Below are 21,185 nucleotides of genomic sequence, written 5' to 3' on the forward strand. Positions count from 1 at the left end.
AATCGATTCCACTAACCCCAGTCTCCTCTATTTTATAAAAATTTTAAATGTAGGGTTTACATTTATACATAACAGCAATACATGACACAAAATTCAAACTATTAAAATAATAGATTATAAAAAAAATAAAATAAAACCATGTTTCTAGTTGCTACCTGCTTGCTATATTATTGTAATATATTATAAATTATTATAAAATTTTGAATATAAATTTAATAAAGTCTCCTAGAAAGGAACTCTAAATTTGTTTTTATGTGTGATAGATTGATTTTTATAAATTTATCAACTTGTGATAACATGTGAAAACCTATGAAACATGAAAGATGGAATGATTCTTGTGGCACAATGCTTGATTTGGTACACTCAGAGTTATCTAGATAAGAAATAGAACTTAATTCAATACTCTATATTCTGTTACTTTAAAAAGTGCAATTATAGAATTATTATTAAATTTATATCAAAAGTTAGCATAATATTTAAAAATAAACTATAAACTAGAAAGCTGTAAATAAGCGAATTTAAGCTAAAAAAGAGAAATTAAGAAAACTTTTTAGGTTCTTGAAAAAGAAACAATTGTGTTCAAAAATTTATGATTGAGTATTCTGCCTAAAGAATAAAACATCATTTCGCCCTCTTCAAAATTAAAAATTTTTAGGATGATAAATAATAATATTATATTGTAAAAAATATCGCCATTAAATATTATAAAAATTAATTGATTCAATATTCATGTTTCTACTCAGAAAAATAATCATAAATAATTTATTCCATGATGGCTTCCAAAATTAGCATTAGCATGGAGGAAATTTTTTTTATAAAATTTAGAAAAAGGGGATATACAGATTTTGTTGTTTAAACTCGATAAATCGGTAAATCCCCTAGAACTAACAATTTCAGAATAAACAATTTGTGTACCATTTTTCTATTTTGAAACTTGACTTTTAAATAATGATCAACCAATAATAAATGGTTAGAAATTCGGACTGTTTTAAGCATATTTTGCCTTTTTTTAGAAAAAAAAAAATTATTATATAAAAATTATTATTATTTTATTGATTGATTTTTTAATAAATTTTTTATATATAATATTTTGTTTATAATTTAAGATATTATTATTATATTATTATAGAATACTAAATTTAATAAGTAAATTTTATTTGAGAAGATTATGTAAATATTTGATTCTTATTTTCTTAAAATCAGGTAAAAAAAAAATTGATTAATTTTTGTATTTAATAATATTATTTGATATTTCGGTCATTACTCATTATAGTCATTGCTGGGAAAAGTGAAGCAAGGGAGGAGATAAAGTTTAGTTTTACTATTAAAAAGTTATAAACTAATTATAAAATGTAGTATATTTATTTAATATTTTTTTTAAAAAAATCATGTTAAGCTCTAATAAAATTTAATGAATAAAAATATATTTCAAAATCAATTAACATTAAATTTTATTTTAACTCTCCACGGGTTAGACGTTCCAGGATTTTCTCGAGGGAAAACATATGGATGGATTCGTCATCAGATTCCCCCCCCCCCTTTTCTTAGCATGTGTGGTTCTGTTACACTAAATTTTTTTAAAATAATATAAATTTTTACCACTTGAATTTTTTTTTCTTTTTACTATAATCAATATTAACTATCAATATTTTGTGGGAAATTTTCATTATCACAACGATTTTATAACTTGCTCATTTTGTTAAATTAGATTATAAAATCTTTTTTAATTTTAAGTGAATTAATTATAAATACATTAATTTTTTTTAATAAGAAAACCAATTTTTAAATTTAATTTTTGAGTGTCTCAAAATTTCATTAGAATAAATTTTTAGCTGTTCTATCATTTTTTTCTTTTTTTATATCCCGAAATTTTACACTGTATATTGTTTTTCTTGAAATATAAAATCTAATATTATAGTTAGTTTTTTTAAAAAAAAATTAATTTATTGTTAAATTGAGTCGATTTCTAAAAACGACAGGATTAAGATCTTAACCAAAATAATTTTATTATATGTAAGCCTATAGATTTCGCTCATAAATGGCAGATAGATTTGGACCTCTATTTGCAAAATCTGAGACATAATATTATTTTGACTCTTAATCGAGTCGATTTTAAAAATCGACCCAAATCGAACTTATTAGCAGGTTATTTATAAATTATAATTCCTTACTTTATTTAATTTTTGTTTGATAGACTGGGTTGTAGGGGTACAATTACCAATTTTTGGTTTCTAATATAAATTTGCTAAGATAATTTTCTGCCCTCCCTTCCCTACGCGAATGCTATATACCTTATTTTGTCTATAAAAATCAGTAAGAAAACATGCAAAAAAATGAATTTAAATCAGAAACCTGCAGAGGTACCAACTCGGCCCCTCCCGGATTTAAAAAAAAATTTCTGCCCAGATTTTTTTAAAATTTATAATATTTATTTTTAATTTTTATAGATAATAATGGCAATATAAAATATTCGGCCTGGCCAGCCCGGGTTTTTAGGCCCGGCCCGGGTAAAAAATGATGGAATGGGCAGGGCAAATAAATTATTGGTCTGGATTATTGATGAATTCTGATTTTTGATATAAGTGATAATCCATAAAGTGTAGTGTCATGAATGTAATCACTCCCCAATATTATAAATAGCTGTTTATTTTGGTGTTGAACTATAAAAAATCTGAATTAGGCCTTATATTTAAAAAATAACAGGACAGGGCTGGGCAAATTTAGTAAAAAATTGGAAACGGGCCAGGCCGAGTACAAATTTGGCAAGACCGGGCTAGACCTTAAAATTTTGCGGTTTGCATATCTCTGATTTTAATTAAAATTTATACATAGAATCAAATTTTACAAGGCTCTCCCAAGTTTTTAGCCCCCCCCCCCTTTCCCCAACGATGTTACTGGTTAAACCCTATATATTAAAAATGCACGGAACTCAGTAGAAAAATAGAATAAAATGAAACTTCTGAAAAACACAGTCAAAACAAATTTAATTAATTTATCTTTGCATGTTGAAAAACCCCGCTGTGGAAAGGTCAAATTTCTATTTTGGCTAAGTCATGCCATCTCAAGGATTTCTATTCCGAATTTTTGATATGATTTTCTTACTTTTTATTCCTAATTTTGTCTGATAAACGAAGGTAGGAATGTAAAGATTTTCATAAATTATAAAAAACGCTATCATTTTTGTAGTCGAGAAAACTCTTCTGAGATGATCGTTTTTAATGTAAAAAAAACAAAAAAAAATTAACCGATAAATTTCAAATTTACTTTTAATTCAAAAAATAAATAAAAGGGAGGTCGTGCAAGTAGACCAAACTTTCCATCCTTTTGACATTATCTTCTTTTAAAACAAATTTACCCCGGTTTTTGTTATATATTTGAAATTAAACATGGAGATTAAGTTTGATTAGATTTTGGTAAATGTTTTGTTGTTATTAATATTTTCTCTGAGAGATTCGCGGGGGCGGGGCTTTTATTGAAACTACATTTTATAATGAAAAAAATTCTTCGATTTAAAAAAATAATATATTATTTAATCTAGACAATTTATCTCTAAAAAAATATTTGTCATTCATTATTATGGGTCTTTTTTTGATATTCTGTAGGGAGTTAATTATTCCACGAATATAATTTCCAATAATTTATTGATTATGATTAGTTTTTTCTTGTTTTATTCTTATATTATAACTTAATAAAAAAATATTTAATAAAACATATTATCCATACTTAAATCCAACATAATTTCTCCAAAAAAATTTAATTTAATATTCTTATTTTCTTTAGAAAGGCTTTTTTCTATAATTCCTTATCTCATAGTATTTGAAAATAATAATATTAAATAATGTAATGCATTAATGCATAAAACAAAATACAATTAAATTTTTGAGGAGGATTAAATTAACGTTGCATCGCCTTATCTGCTATCCTCTCTCGTCTGTTTTTTTTTAAATATTAAAATTGTAGCATTCGTAAAATAATGATTCGAATTAAGGGACCTCTTCATCGATTATTTCATATTTATTTGAATACTCTATACCAAAATTAAGAGATTATGCTCAAGTGAAAGATAACCGCTATTCATTTAAAAGCGATAGCAATAGACTAATATTAGCATACATCATGCCTTTACCACACAAGTATTGTAATAATATTACAATTTTGTACCTAAAATATTTATGCTCCGGAAGGCCGTTGGCGGGCCGCCAAAATTTTTGATCACGCCGAAACGCTGCCATTTCTGAAAGTCACACCCGACGCATATTTTTTTTCCAAATAATTTATATTCTATATATATTTTTATTCTAATGATTGATCTCACTGTTATAATTGTAAAATGTTATCAAAGAAATTGCCTAAATACAATAGATCAACGTCGGATATGCTAGATCTTGATACCACTTATCCATATCCTGATACCCTTTTTCAATTGCAACTATGATAATAACAATAATTCCACTAAAATAAGAACATTAATTTGCCTAAATACAATAGATCAACGTCGGATATGCTAGATCTTGATACCACTTATCCATATCCTGATACCCTTTTTCAATTGCAACTATGATAATAACAATAATTCCACTAAAATAAGAACATTAAAATTAAATATCCCAACCAGTAGTAATATTAATTAGGCTCGAAAGTATATCGGTAGCTAATAAAAATCGAATTAATAATATTTTGAAAAGAAACATTATTTCAAACTTTAAAACTATGAATTTTAGCCAAAATAATATTATATAAGCCTACGGATTTGGCAGATAGAGGTCCAAACCTTTCTGCATCTTTGAGCAAAATCTCTAGGCCTACATAATATTATTTTGGCTAAAATCTTTATCGGGTCGTTTTTAAAATCGACCCGATAAGGGCGTTTTAACAACCCTACTTTAATGCCAAAATCGAAATAAATTTATAAATTTATGATTTTTTAAAAAAAGGCTAAGAATTTGATAATAAATTTATTATTTTTTTAAAAAAGGCTAAGAATATGATTTATTTTTTGTTATTAATATTATCTTAAATTTGGAAAATTATTTATTCAAGATACAAGGTGAATGATATAGGCAAAAAAATAATAATATTGATAAAAATTAGATATATTTTATCAATTTTTAAAAGTCTGGTTTTTGAAATCAACTAGGAAGCACTCCTTGGATATTATGATTATTATTCCTCTATGATGAAAAAATGCTTACACCATAGTCTTCACTAATACATAAACCTTATGTGTGTGTATCAGTAGAGTCACTTAAGTGGGGACGCACATCAAGCTTCTTAATTTGAAGAGAGATCCTTTTAGCTAAAAAAAAAAAGAAAAGAAAAAGAAGGTCATTTGAAAATCTGATTTTTTGAGCCCATTGAGATTGTAAAGGCTAGTGACACCACTGGTGGTTATACTTTAAATTGCCTTCATCTAAATTGAGGTTATTTTAAATTTATATACTAATTTCAGACGGACAAACCAGATTAAAAAAATACCGTTTTAGTGAAATAAATTGTTAGAATGTGCCATATAATATTATATTTCATATAAAGAGTTTAAAAAATGTGAAGAAGAAACAAATTTGACTCCGGTGCTGAGAAACTAAAAAAAAAGAAGCGAGAGCGGAATTTATTGATTCTCAAAAAGGGACTTTTTTAAAACACTTTTAAAAAAGATACAATGCGCCAGATCTGAAATGCGGGAAATAATCGATATAGATAATGAACACATTGATATATTGAATCTTTTAATGTATTACTCGATCAAGCGAAGATTTTGGTTAGAAGAACGTTTTCAATAGTTAAAACTTTTTAGGATCATTTTGGGCTTTTATTTGATATACCTTCATTGGTAAATGCGCCCGAAACAGAGCTAAAGGAATATTATAGTTAATTAAATATTTTATTAACGGATCAAAATTCATAGGAAAACAATATGTATTCTAGATCAATTAACTGAATAAAAATTTTTAATAAATATATTGTACGTATAAGCAGACCATCAAATTATTTTGGAAATTTTGCGCTTATATTTACAATAATAGGAAGTCCTGCCAAATGTAGCAATTGTTTTGGGGATTATTCCAACCATTGCAATTACAGTCGCATCGGCTGAATACAGTTTTTTAATGCTTAAACTAATCAAGACTTACTTTAAGATTCTGCATGGGGTAAGACCGCCTCGTAAACCTATTCCTAATTTCAATCGAAAATGACACTGCATCGTCGTTAGATTCAAATAAAAAGCGAGGAGAATAAATGTACTGCTATTTTATAATTTTTAATATATATGATAAGCCTGGGATTATATAAACTGTCATGCATTAGATTAGTAATTTTTAATATGCGTTACTCATATTTATGATTAGAATTCAATAAATTTACCATATTACATGCTTTTAGTTTTTGTCAGAATGCGAAAAAATTTTAAATAAGCTTAGATAAATTGTGGGTTTTTAAATGGCCGCCAAATTAGATTTTGTCCTGAGCCGCCAAAAAGTCTCAGTACGTTGGGAGTACCGTTATTAGTGTTGGCATTCCTATATAAAATTTTGATAACGTAAAATTGTCTTAAAGGCAGTATTTTATTTATGTAAAAATAATTATCGGAATTGGAAATAAAATACATTTTAATTAATATAATATCTGACTCACAATTTCAATAACAAGTTTATGAGCCATCGGGATGTCGTTTTAGAAGTTTTTGAAGTCAGATCCCCCCCCCCCCCCACGCTATGAGCTATAAAATAATTAGGCATTTTGCTTAAAAATAATTATATTTTCTTCATGCTTATTTATATTATCATACCTTTGTGTGGTGTATTATATATATATTACACTATATAGTGATTACTTATTTATTATGACACTTTCATTTTTAGATTAGCATTCTATTTTTGGTAAGTTCAAAATTTATATATATTTTTATTTCTTAACGATAAAATTATAATTGAAATGAAAATAATTTGTTGAAGAAGTATAAATAACAAATTATTTTAAAAAGAGTAAGTCAACATTATTGATGTGGTAAGAGGTGTAATTACTCAAATTTACTTTCGATAAAATGTTTAAGCTATAATTATAAATGTATTAAATATTAATAGATGATGAAACAATTTCAATCAAAAAGAATTTTTTTATAGAAATTTTATTATTGACTGCATTTATCAAAACAAGAATCCATTACATAAATCTGAGAAAATATTTAAAACGGTCGAAAAATGAACATTTTAAATATTATAATTGATAATTATGATTTATAATATAACATAACCTATATTTTAAATAGTAATTATGATAATGCTATTTTTTAAGAATATTAAATTTTATTTTTACCTAGTAAGGAAAGGATCATTTTGGGGCCATAATAAACGTGCAATTAAATTGAACAATACAAATTGATTTTTATTCAACGAATATCAATATTCGGTATATATTAATATTCTATAGGAACATGCATGGTATTCCTCATCGTAAATTTGCTCATTCTTGTAAATATCATTTTAAGCTAATAAAAATCTCCCCTCCCCCACACACTTCCCTTCAAAAATGTATACAATATATGACATTATAGAAGAATTTTAAAGAAAATTTAGTTAAAGTTAATAACTTTTTAAAATCGTGACTATAATTCAAAATTTTTATAAAAAAAAATAAGTGAATCTCCAAAATTATTTTTATAAAAAAATAAGTGAATCTCCAAAATTATTTTTATAAAAATATAATATAAAACCAAAGGCCCACAATAAAGGAAAACTCAATAAAATTTACTCACCTAGTAGTGCCCCTCCTAGATACGCCTATGAACGTTATTGGTTTTTATGTGTTTTATTAGTCAGTGAGTGGATATGTTATCTACCGTATAGATCTGGGTGCGAATCCAGCAAGGACCGGGTTTTATTCTGAAGCCAACTAGGTGGTTCTGTGCTAAGAGGTATGATATATGGAATATCGGCGACCGCAATACGTTAATATATATTAAAAAGATTTTAAATTTGGTTTTTATTTTGTTAAAAAAAAAGAAAATCTTTATTCTCAAAACATCTAAGTGTATCGTCTATTTCAAATTTGGTTTTTCAGAGAAACTTGATTGCCTAGGTATCGGACGTAAATATAAATGAAAACCCGGGGGAGGGGAGGACCTTAAAAAATAATCGGTCCCAGATGGGATTTATAAAAATGGAACTTTAATTGGAATATTCTCAGGGAATCGGATAAAGTAATTCGTATATAATTTTTAATTTAAACTTAGTAAACTCTGCCCTAAAATTAAAATATCGGGCCGGAGGAGGGAGAAGGTCAATATGCCAGTCCCTGATTTAAGTTAAAATATAGAATTTTTGCAATGTAATGCCAAATTAAATCAGATAATCGTTTTTAATGATTATAAAATAACATGCTAGTTGATGATGTCAAATTAGCTGACCGAACATTAAAGCGTTTACAAAATTAAATTTAATGCTCTGCCATTTTAAAAAATGGGGCCGGAAGGGGGGTCAATAAACCAGTCCCTGATTAAGTTAGAATATAGAATTTTTGCAATTTAAATTTTTAAAAAAATGAAATGTTAAAAAAAATACCGAAAATCAAATTTTTTAAGGTGTGTATAAAAAAAATTCGATTTGCAAACTTTTGAAACTTTATTGAAAAAGAAAAAATAAGTCTTTTGTTCATATAATATAAAAACAAGTCCAAGATATAATTTTAGAAAATTCTAGAAAATTTAAAAAATTTTGAAATTTAACATACGATTTTATAAAAATGTTGAAACTTCTAAAAGTTTAAAAAACTTCTAAAAGTTTAAAAACACTTAGATTTTTTTAAAAAATATTTTTAAAATAGCCTAAAGAATCTTAACAAATCTTAATAAAGTTTGATCTGAAAATCTTTAAGCACGGTCGGTGTCAGATAAATAGACTTTAATATAATGGTAATCATTTGATTATAGAATTTTTGAATAATTTTTGATATAATATATTAATTTTTTTTAAAATAAGCCTATAATAATTCAAAAATAATAAACTAAATACTTATAATTATTAGGGTGGAAGGGGGAATCCAGTTTATATCTTATCGAGGGCAATCCATCATTAACAATATAAATAGATATAATAAATCTATTGATTAATGCATAGCCATATTCAGTTTCATATAGAGTGAAGGGGAAAACGCTATTAGGCTGGTTTTCCCGCCATAAATCTTATTGGAGATCTTTAGGTCCAGCTAGGCCTTTGGCTATAATATATTTTTATAAAAATAATTTTGTGTTTTCAATTTTTTTTAATAAAATTTTAAATTATTACTTTAAAAAGTTATTATAATTTTTCTTTCAAATTCTACTTTATAGTAATTATCTTGTATACATTTTTGAAGGAGAGGGGGAGGGTGTGGGGTCTGTATGGGGGATGATTATTATTATCTTAAAATGATATTTACGAGAACAAGCAAATTTGAGATCCCTCGCCCCCCGGTTATTCACCTGGATTAATAAAATTATAAATCAGGCAAAATTTTATATAATAATTATACATTATAATTTCTTCATTTTTTTTTACCCATTTACATTGAATGTTCTCTATCGATTCGATTTGTTAAATAAATAGAATGCTTCATCACTTGTAAAATGAAGTTCAGAATAAGCAAATTCAATAATTAAAAATTATTATAAGACAAGAAAGATTAAATGAAATGGCTTTTTATAACTCATCTGATATATTTTTTTTCCTCGCATAACGATTTAACAACTTTTCCAATCATTTTTACATAACTTTTTTTGGAAACTGAATTATACCATTTTCATAAAATATCACTTTTTCTTTTTTTTTGATTGAGAAGCCCTTAAGTATTATGAAGTGGAAGATTCCCTTAAAGTTATATAAATTTTAATTATCATTTTATTATGATAAAATACTTTTAAATATTTATTTTTTAATTTTTATATTTAAAGCTTTTTTAAAACCGAGCCCGGCCAAGGTCGAAGTATAAATTTTTAGTGAACTCGGAGCATACATATAGGGTGCCTTTCTTTACTTTTTTTCTACAAAAAGATATATGGGAAAAATGAGCCATTGCAATTAATATTTATTATATTATAAAAAAATGCAACATTTATAAAAATAAAAGATATTAATTTAAATCATGATTTCTTATCTATAATTTTTTTTTATAATGCCATGTATATAGTCCGTTTTAACCCTCCAAAAGAATCTTAAATCCTCGTATCATTATAATTTTATTTCAAAGTGTAGTTTTAAATTATATGAACCCGAATCTTTATTTATAACGATTCAGTTTGGTTACGGTTCAGTAACAATTATGATGTTTTACGGTTCGACTACGGTTCTTAAGAAAAAGTTGATAAAGTTTCGGTTCGGATCAGCTAATTGTAAAGGTTTATAAAGGTTCATTACGGTTTGAAAATATTTTTAAAATTATTTTTATTGTAGCAACGTCATCGTATAATGATTTTAATTATGAATATTATTTATTAAAATTTTTGCCATAACTTAGGTTAATTTATTTGTTTATTTATAAAATAAATGAAATTAATATATTTTTATTATAAGCATCTATGAATAATATATAAAAAAAATCTATAAGAATCATAACTCATTTTTAAATATATCTCCGAAAGTATAAAGTAATATATTTTCTAATAAAATTGGATTCATATTTGTTTGTTATGAGTATGACAATAACACAAATTTTACCCCCGATCCTTTCAACAGAAACTTGTTTATTGGGAACCGTAAGTACTATAAGAACAAGTTTATATAATTTTAGATATTCAAATTTTTTTAAATCCCAATATATAAAAACTGTTTTTTAGATTAACTAAATAATGCAATTAAATCAAAAAAAAATTATTTAGATATTTTTACTAAAATATAGAAGATAGGAATATGGTTCTAATACTATAAGAAATAATACAAAAATAATATGAGGTTAAAGCAGACAAATATTGTAAAATTATGATATTGATAAATTAATTAGAATTCATCATCAATTTCGAAAGCCACATCATATGAATATTATTGATTTAAAAAATAATATAAAAAACAGATTTGAACAACTTTGCAAATACTTGCATTCAAAATCTATTTTTCATAATAAAGGCTATAAATTACTAATGTTATAAAATATACTCAATGCTAAAATTCTATAAATAATATATTACATTAAAACCTTATAAATTTTGTCATTTTGAAATTTATATAGGAATATTGACCATTCTATCAAACTACTCATGGGTAGGTGGTGATATTATACTTAATTAATTAAATAAATGCAACTAAATCAAAAATTTAGAATTGGTTATTTAGATATTTTGCATACTAAAATAGAGAAAATAGGATGGCTCTTATACTATATGAAGCAGTTAAAAGATTTTGTATCAATTTAAGTCATAGTGAAAAAAATTAATATATACTTCTTATGGATATTAAACAAATATTTTGATAAAGTTAATAATTATAAATAACGACGCAGATATGGTAAAATATGTAATACACCACAAGGAAAAGAAGGTAATTGATTGAAACCAGTTTAACCCCGTTCAAACCGGTTTAACTTTTTTTGTTAAGGTTTTATTTTACTCCTTCAAAAAATAATTATATCGGTTCGATTACGGTTCAGATATTTGTTAAGGTTCATAATAATTTTACGGTTCACTTCGGGTCCCTGTATGAAAATTTCTTCTTTTTTAGTGAGCTTAAGTAAAAAAAATTGACGTTTAATTTATTTCCATCTCTTTATAAAGCATAAATAAATTAGATCAAAAAGACAACTTTTGAAGTGATTTTTTAATGAATGTTTTTAATAAAAATGTCTTACTTTTAGCTACGTGCTCGTCTAAATATAATTTCGCATAATTTTTTTTTTGATTTGAATAGATTCAATTTTTTAAAAGTTATTGTTTTTAAAAAACTTATATATTATTTATAAAAGAGTCTTCTGAAATATTAATAATTGGAAAAAAACCAATAATTATTTTTTTAGATGTATAATTAATGTACAAAATTATAAAAATAATATTAATGTATATTATTTTGTGTCATGTTATACGAACAAAATTTACATAATTGTTTATCATTTAAATTCATTCATTTTCCTTTCTACATATATAATTAAAAAATTCTAATGATAATGCATGTCGTCGTATAACAAGTAGCAATTTCCTAACTACCACCAAATTTTATTAATCCATTTTTTAAATATATATTAACCTAGCCCATATATCTGATGGCCCTTTTAACCTCATCCTAGTCTCGTCAGCCTTTGGTTTGAGGAAAAAATTAAAAATTGGTCTTGCCATAAGGTGTTCTTTCTTTCTTTCTTTCTTTCTTTCTTTCTTTCTTTCTTTCTTTCTTTCTTTCTTTCTTTCTTTCTTTCTTTCTTTCTTTCTTTCTTTCTTTCTTTCTTTCTTTCTTTCTTTCTTTCTTTCTATTAAGGATTAGATTTGAAAATAAGAAGAGTTGGCAAAAAATTTATTGATATTATTCATACGAATTTTTCTCAAATTTACTAAAATCTTTAATTAGTAAATATTAGAATTATTCGTTAATTGTTAAATTAAATTATTGCAAATATTCATGATTAGTCCTTTTCCTAAATATAAAATTAAGGGCACTGTAATCAAATATTTTAATTTTTTTCAGTCATTTCCTATATACATTTTTTTTATTGCGGTAGTTGACTTCCTGCTTATAATTTCCTAAAGTCACGTTTAAACAATTTACATCCTGCGTGAGCGTCTAGTTTTAGGCACAAATATGATTACCAAAGATCATATGTCTTCAAAATAAGAAACAATTAGGAACATTTTATTGCTGCTGAAATGAAAAATTGGCTCTATTTTTTTATAAATTAATTTTAAAGATAGTTATTTCTATTATAAATGCATCTAACATACGATTATTAATTATGCAATGTTTTTTAATTTTATCATTTTTGATATTTATAATAACTTCGATAATAGTTATTCGTATTCCCAATTATTCAATTCAGGATCTATAAGCCAAATACAAATATTATATTATTCGCTTCGATTTTCTGGAGGGATAAATCGAGGATTTTTTTTGTAGGATAATCTTGGGTTTTTTGTAGGATAATCTTGGTTTTTTTTTACAAAAGCAATGCAAGTCTGGCCTGGCATGCATTACATTACTCTATTATAAATATATTAATAGTGTTTTTGGTGATTTTAAATTATTAATGTATTATAAAAAGCAGAGACCAGAGTAAATAGTTCATTTATTTTTAACGGGTGATAGTTAGATGATTTTTGCAAAAAAATATTTAATTTTTTTATAAGCGATTTTTTTCTACGCAAATTAATGAGAAGATTTACAACCAATTAAACATGATTCTTAATTAAAATATTTCCAGCTGGAAATAATAAAATTTTTTTTAAAACAAGAAATCTAATTAGAAGATCGTATATTACGAAAAATATGCTTAAATTTATATTTAAAAAATAATTAACAGTAAAACTTTTCTAACTCGATTGTATTTTTATAATAAATTTTATGTTCCATCTAATAATTAATTTGTTTTATAAAATAAATTGATTATTTTTTATTGAATGAGATATTTTTTTTTATTAATAAATTTGGCTGATAAAGTATTATATAACCTGAATTTATGTTTTAAAAACAAAAAGAACACAATATTTAAAAAATGGATAACATAAGAAATGGATGATATTAAACGCTTCGAAATAAATCTCAATCGATTCGTATATTACCCGGGGCAAACGATTGGTGGTCACGTGCTGTTGGAGTTATGTCAAAATATCAGAATTAGAAGTTTGAGCTTGCTTATGACAATAAAAAATAATAATTTAGTTGCGTGCTAAAAAAAGTCACATTTTTTGTTTAGATCACATCCCAATTATAAATCAGTCCAGCCCGTAATTTTCGGCCCAAAATTTCTACAGATATTTTAAGGCCTGGTCCGGTTAAAAATTTTTTTTTTATTCCAATCCGGTCAACTTTTGTTTAAAAAATTCGAATTATTCAAAATTGAAAAAAATTTCAGGCCCAAAAATTTGTTATTTCTAAATTGCCCTGCCCGAATCAAAAAAATTTTTTTAATCTCACTAATGAAAAAAAAAGGAGTAACCTGTTTTTTGAAGTTCCTTTATGACTTTATATAACTTGTATTATCGTTTCTATTAAAAATCATAAGAAATTAAATTATAATTAATTAAAATTATTAACTAATGTAATTTAGGAGCATATATAATAAGAGAAAGATATTTATTTTATATTATATATTTTGCTCTATATTTATTATAAAACTATTTAAAAAATTTTTTTTTTTAAATGTAAATTTTTATTATAATTATTTCTAAAACCATACAGGTGGCTTATGTGATTAATTCTAACCCTCTAATCTGTCCTAATTCGTTAATTTAGACCTTAAACTAAAAACCCAGATTTTTTTTATATAAAATTATCATTAATAAATATTAAATTGCAAAATTTGTTACAGTATAAAAAAAAACTAAAAACAATTGACATTAATAAATCAAGTTACATCTTTTCTGGTGTAGATATTAATGCGCTAACTAATTAATAAAAAAAAATTTCCCAGTGACAACATCAATACTGTAATAACATTCTATTTTCTTACTATTAAAATAATAAAAAAAACATTAATTTCTTTTTGTAAAAAAAATTAAATACATTAACAAGATATTAGAGTGAATTTGAAATGTAAAGCACATGTTAAACTCGAAGAGATCAAAAGAGGTGAAAAGAGATATCTAAAACAGGATCAATATTTCTTGGATGACACGGATATTATTTTCGGGAGAGGTTAGTTAAAGTTTATTTTATAATTAAAGGGTACTATTTTCTATATTAAGATACTACCTTCATAGTTAGCATAAATTTGCGATAAGTTGGTATAGATTTCATGATGCCGAATATGCCCGAATTGTTATACATTATATTGATTGAGATTATAGCTAAACCTATTTAGCCAAGAATTTTTCATATAAGTTATGTACATAATCAGAATTGTATTAATAAAAAAAATTTTTTGGCTAAATTTGAAACACTAACGAATATAATATTAAATTTGTATTTTTTTTAAAAAATTTTCTTAGACATTGAATTATTAAGAACATTATAATTAAAATAATGAATAAAGTATAATCGTTTTGTATCTGTATTATTATATTTATGATCAGTATTGCTAATCGAATCTAGAAATTCCGTGATTTTGATATTATATACTATAATATCAACAGAATCAATATTATCGCCACTACAAACCCCAATCTCTAATGGTAAACCACTTTCTATCTTGATCAAAGGCATCCACAAAATACCCTTCAAATTTACGCTCCCTGATAATTATTTGCCCTGCTCATTTGAAAGCAAATACGGACACATTAGGTACTTTACTATAAAAGCCCTGCAAATCAGCCTATTTATTAAACAGGGCCGGTGTTAAGTTTAAAAAATTAATTGAGCTGGGCTTTTATAATAAATTTGAAAGGAACTTACTGAAATGCTAAAATAAAATTTTTTTTTTTTTTTTCAATTAATGCTTAATTTGGTTCGAATTTTTGGATCTTTTTGGAACATTATCTATAATCATAGGCTAGATTTAATAAATTTATACCCAATCCTACCTGTGTACTTATTTGTAAAAAGAGGGTAGGCTGTTCACAACTTAATTGATCCCACACTTTTGAGAAGAAAAAATGTTAATTTGAGAATGGTGGGCTTAGAAATAGTTAGACTTTATTAGGTATATCAACCTTTAATTATCATAAATATTAAATATTGGCAATTATATAATACGCTATACAGGTATTTCTTAAAGGTTATCTTAGATATACCTTACGCTTCACCTCCTCAAGAAATTAAATATTTTACCATTATTGGACCGCCTCTAGAAAATGACGAAAAACATTATGTAATAATTAATTTTTCTTCTGGTTCATTAAAAATATCATAGAATGTATATTATTTTCGGTATAGCGTTATATAGTTTTAGTAGGTCGTGACTATAGTTGGGTAATTACTATATTTTTAGTCGGCTAAAAAAAATCAAATCATCTAAACCAAGTTTATATCCGAAAACGATCACTTTGGCCTCGAGGTTTTTCTTAAAAAGATAGCAAGCTTTGGAAGAAACTAATATAAATTAAAACGCCTTCATAATAAAGGATTTTCTCCGGCAGGCGCCTTAAATTGAGCCGAATTAGCCGACATTTAGCCATTACCCAACTCTAGTCATGACCAGCAATCAATATCAGCTTGATTTATATATTTATTTGCTGTTGAGTATAAAATTTTTTAATTACTTAAAAATATTCTGTATATAAAACATAATTTATCAAACTTCTTAGCAACCTCTAGTTTTACAGAAATCAAAAAATTTATGGTTCATGTGCGGTTTAAGAAAAGGAACCCTCTATCTTGACGTTAATTTGGACCGCATGGCCTATTGCTGTGGCGAAATTTTAAAATTTAAAACAAAAATCATAAACAAATCGTTTCAAAATATCTTCCTAGTCATCCAACTAATACAAGTATAATTTTTTTGCTTCTTTGGCTTCAGGATTTTTCTCTAAAATTTTGCAACTAAAATTTGAAATAAACTAATATAAATTAAAACATTTTATTGTTATTGAATTTTCTTCGGGACGGGCCTGTAGATTGAGTCGATGAACATTTAGCTATTACTCAACTTTCATTTATATACAATTTTATTCTTCTACAAAATATGCACTAAATTTCAAAGGTGACGATTTTGACAAAATATTTATTCCCATTTAAGTTAGAAACACGTGTAAAAATATATTTATTTATTTTATAAAATAGAAAGTGAATTACAATTGCAACGGGTATTTCAAAAGTGTTTCATACGTCGTAACCAACAATATATCTCCAAAAATATCTAACAACGCCAACGTTCAAATAACATCTTCTTCCTTTCGCATTCTTGTACCAGTCGTTCCACCAACACTTGAGCATATATGTCGGCTCATTCAAATATCCTACATTTTAAAAGTTTGACATAATGTTTTAATTTTTTAAAATAATTTTTTAAAAAATGGTCGGGAAGGAAACACGGTGAGATTAGCTCACATTATATTAAAAAAAAATAAAACACCAAAATTGAAAGCGGAGAATTCTTTTTTAAAAAAAAGCCTTATGGTTCTTGAAATATTTTTTGGTCCCAGATTCCGCCTCTTGGCAGATTTTTTATGGGTTTTTTAGATATAATAGACAATTTAAATAATTAACTCTTATAATTCATAAATTAGCCTCTTTATAGTTAACTTTCATTATAATTAACTAGATTTTAAGGTCCAGCCAAAAGCACAATCAATGTAATGTAAAACAATTCGGGCATCATTAAATAGTCATAAGAGTGGTGTCTTATATCTGCAGGACTAAAATTATTTCAATTTGCATATTAGAAAATACTGATTGTCAATATTAATCAGGGAATATATTAAATCATACTTTTTATTTTATCTCTCGTTCTAATGATAAAACTTTAATTTATTGATTCCCATTAAGTCGATAAAAAATAATATGTTTATAGCTTTATGGTTCCATTAGATAATCTGGTTATAATTGTATTATTTTTCAAATTTTATGGCAGTTTATATTTATAATAAATAATCAATTTCTATTTTAGTTTAGCTTAGATATCGAGCGCTCAAATAAACGATTAAGTCTAGATTTTCCCGTAATCATTTCCACAACTCCTCAAATCTATTCCAATGCTCCTATTCCAAAATTATATTACGGTTTATTTGGGATTTTAAATTATTTTATCAAACTCGCTTAATATTTTTAATTTTATAGAATTTGGAACTGAAACTAGTATTAAATGGCTCACCCAATATTCTAGCCAAAAAAATATTATGCAAACATCGACATTTTGCTCAAAGATTACACAAAGATTTGGGGATCATCTATTAACGAAAATCTCGAGGCATGCGAAATATTATTTTGGCTAAAATCTTGATTCAAATCGATCCATTTAAAAACACTAACGAGAATTATCGAGACAAAACTAGAACCCCTCTCTTAAAATTTAGTTACCGAGGAGAGAAGCCTTTTTAAATGTCTAGAAACCGAAATAGGTCATAAAAAAGTATACGATTAATTTACAATGTTTATTAACATTTTGGAATCGAAACCACAACCAGCGCAGGTCTAATAAAAGAATGTGATGTCCAGTAAGGGTGGGCAAAAATCATTAATTTTTTTATTTAAATCTTGACGAGTTTAAAATGTTCCTTAAAATAAAATCAATTATAAAATCAGAGTTGTTAAAGGATCGAGATCAAAGGATCGACAATCCTGATTTAGGCAATTTACCCGGATTTATGATTTCTCTTAAATTGAGGATCGTGATCATTGTTAAATATTCGATCCTTTTAAAATTTATTCTTTTTTTACTTAAAAAGTATATAAATAAAAATATATAAATTTTTCTAGAAAAATCTATCTCGATCATATTTTAATATCCTCATCCATATTATATATTTTTCTCAGAAATTTTATCAATACAACATTTACGAATTTGATTTACAGCTTAGAAGTGATTTATTGAATTAAGAATAAAATAAATTATTTTAAGGTATTTACCAATGAATGTTTACTATAGATCTAGATAAGTTATTGAAGTGGCAGATATAAATGAGCTTTTACCTTGTCATCAGCTGCGTATAGTAAAGGTAATGATCATTTCTTATAATATATATTTCCTTCACTGTATGAGGATAATAGCATATTTGAAGTAATAATTCACTTAAAATTTATTAATTGGCTTTATATCAATCTGCTGAAAATATGTTAAAAGTTAATTACCCATTTGGAAATCCTGCAGGGTCAACCACATGCAAATGCTTATTCAAATAATTGTATTGATAAAATTGAATACTTTCTTTGAGAGAAATTTTTCGTAAAATGCACTTTCCCTTAGTTATTGAAGTGACAGATATAAATGAGCTTTTACCTTGTCATCAGCTGCTTATAATAAAGGTAATTATCATTTCTTATAATATATATTTCCTTCACTGTGTGAGGATAATAGCATATTAGAAGCAATAATTCACTCAAAATTTATTAATTGGCCTTATATCAATCTGCTGAAAATATGTTAAAAGTTAATTACCCATTTGGAAATCCTGCAGGATCAACCACATGCAGATGCTTATTCAAATAATTGTATAGATAAAATTGAATACTTTCTTTGAGAGAAATTTTTCGCAAAATGCACTTTCCCTTAATAATTTTTATATTCAAATGATGATTCAATTAATATTTTTAATATTAATATATATTAAAAAAATATTTAAATATTTCAGGAGCACTTGTTAAGTAAAGCTAAATATGTTCGTGGATGTTTGAATAATACTTTATAATTTTTTTTTTATTATTTAAAGGCTAATTTTTATTATAAATAATTTTATTAATATTATTCCATTACAATAAATTTACTGTTTAACTTATTTATGTATTAGTTAATTTTACATCGAGCATACATTTTCTTCTGGATTTCGATCCCTTTTTTAAAAAACATCTACGGATTCTAAAATGTATATAATATTCAATTTAATAAAAATAGTGATAATAATGTATGCAACCTTATAAATTCTTATTCGTTGTGATAATATAAAAATGTGGAAATAAATAAAATGAAACATTAAATAGAACAAAATCTTGAAAGATTTTTAATATCTGAAGCTTTTTATGCTAAAACATAATTTTTGATTAAATCTTACCCTTTAAAAAAGATAAATCTTTTGTGATTTTTATGCATAAAAAATGTTTCATGATGGAAATTTAATCTTATCAATCATCAAAGTTTTTATGCTCAAAATTTTGGGCAAAAAAAATCTTTTTTTACAAATTCTGAAATCAGGTTTTATAAAATAATATAAAAATTTTATGTGTACTAGAAAAAAAACAATTTAACACTTTCACTGTACAAAATCTTTTTCTAAAAATTTTTGATTCTAAAAAAATGCTATATTCAATTTTAAACATTATGATTAAAAATAATTTTATAACAATGTTTATATTATATTAACTAATAGTTAATTTTTTTAATATAAATCTGTATAAGGGCAAATTGAAATAATAATAGATTTTTCCTTAAATTTAAACAATTATATAATGATTTTTTATTTGTTATGGATTAACACAGTATCTAATTTTTAAATTTTTTTTAGCAATTGATTACAGCCTTTTCTTAGATTATAAGCAAAAAAAGGGAAAATTTATTTTAATCGTGATTATTTTAAAAAATCATTAATTTAAATATAGTTGTATCATGCCTATCCTAGTGTCTACATGACCACCAGGGAGAGTATGAGCCATTTGCCTCTATATATCTTTCAGGGGGTAAAAAATATTTTGGAACAGGAGGTACGAAAGTAAATCTAAACATGGTGCCTCCAACTTTTCATCGCATGAAACGTCTGTATAAATCACCGTCATATTAAAAATTTTTAGAACCACAGAAATGCCTTCCTTTTTGAAAAATATTTGGAACCTAAATGCCTTTATATGTGATTCCATTTTGCAATTTTAATTTAATAAATAATTTAATTTTTGTATGTAGATTTTACATTCATTTTTAAATAAATATTTAATTTTTCAAAAAGAACATAGCGTCACCCATGTAGAAGGTGGTAACTACATTCCGCCAGAATTTCTTGTAGGACAGGTTTATGATGGAGGGGCTTCTAATATTTTTCAAGATGGCTCAAAGTACGGAAGTCAAAAATCAAACTTAAATATGACTCCGGAATCATTGCTGAAGGATTCTCTGGAAACCCTGACACTCATAAATAGAAACGCCTATAAAACCTCACCGCAAACGAGTTTAGACGAATCGCGCACCCTATATAAACCCGTTTATGTTACCCTGACGTGCCCATCTGCGATAGTGACTAAATCGGAAGCAAAACAAATGTTTAACAAAGAGTTAGGTTCTACCATATCGATGCTACGCAATGGAGGCAGTGATCATCATCTGGAGGTAACTAATATCCCAGAGATTCAAAAAAAGAAAAATTCAGGCTTATTAACGAACGGAGCCTTGTATGATCAAATTTGAGCCTTTTTTATTTTAATTATTATGGACACACATTTATTTTAATTATTATGGACACACATCGCCTCACTATTTTTTTTCCAATCAAACAATAATTTTGTAAT

General features: G+C 25.4%; 1 protein-coding gene across 1 annotated transcript; it reads left to right on the forward strand.

Moving 5' to 3' along the window:
- The first annotated feature begins 1,099 nt into the window (after positions 1-1,099).
- Positions 1,100-21,155, forward strand: LOC135928284 (arrestin domain-containing protein 17-like). Its single transcript, XM_065464703.1, has 9 exons — positions 1,100-1,203; positions 13,640-13,784; positions 14,676-14,798; positions 15,236-15,383; positions 15,804-15,909; positions 16,346-16,528; positions 16,821-17,009; positions 17,647-17,758; positions 20,630-21,155. Exons 2-9 carry the CDS (start codon positions 13,673-13,675, stop codon positions 21,082-21,084), a joined length of 1,428 nt encoding a protein of 475 aa, XP_065320775.1. The 5' UTR covers positions 1,100-1,203; positions 13,640-13,672; the 3' UTR covers positions 21,085-21,155.
- Positions 21,156-21,185: the final 30 nt, after the last annotated feature.

Source organism: Gordionus sp. m RMFG-2023, chromosome 4, assembly GCF_954871325.1.
Source record: "Gordionus sp. m RMFG-2023 chromosome 4, tfGorSpeb1-WG-v2, whole genome shotgun sequence".
NCBI lineage: Eukaryota > Metazoa > Nematomorpha > Gordioida > Chordodea > Parachordodidae > Gordionus > Gordionus sp. m RMFG-2023.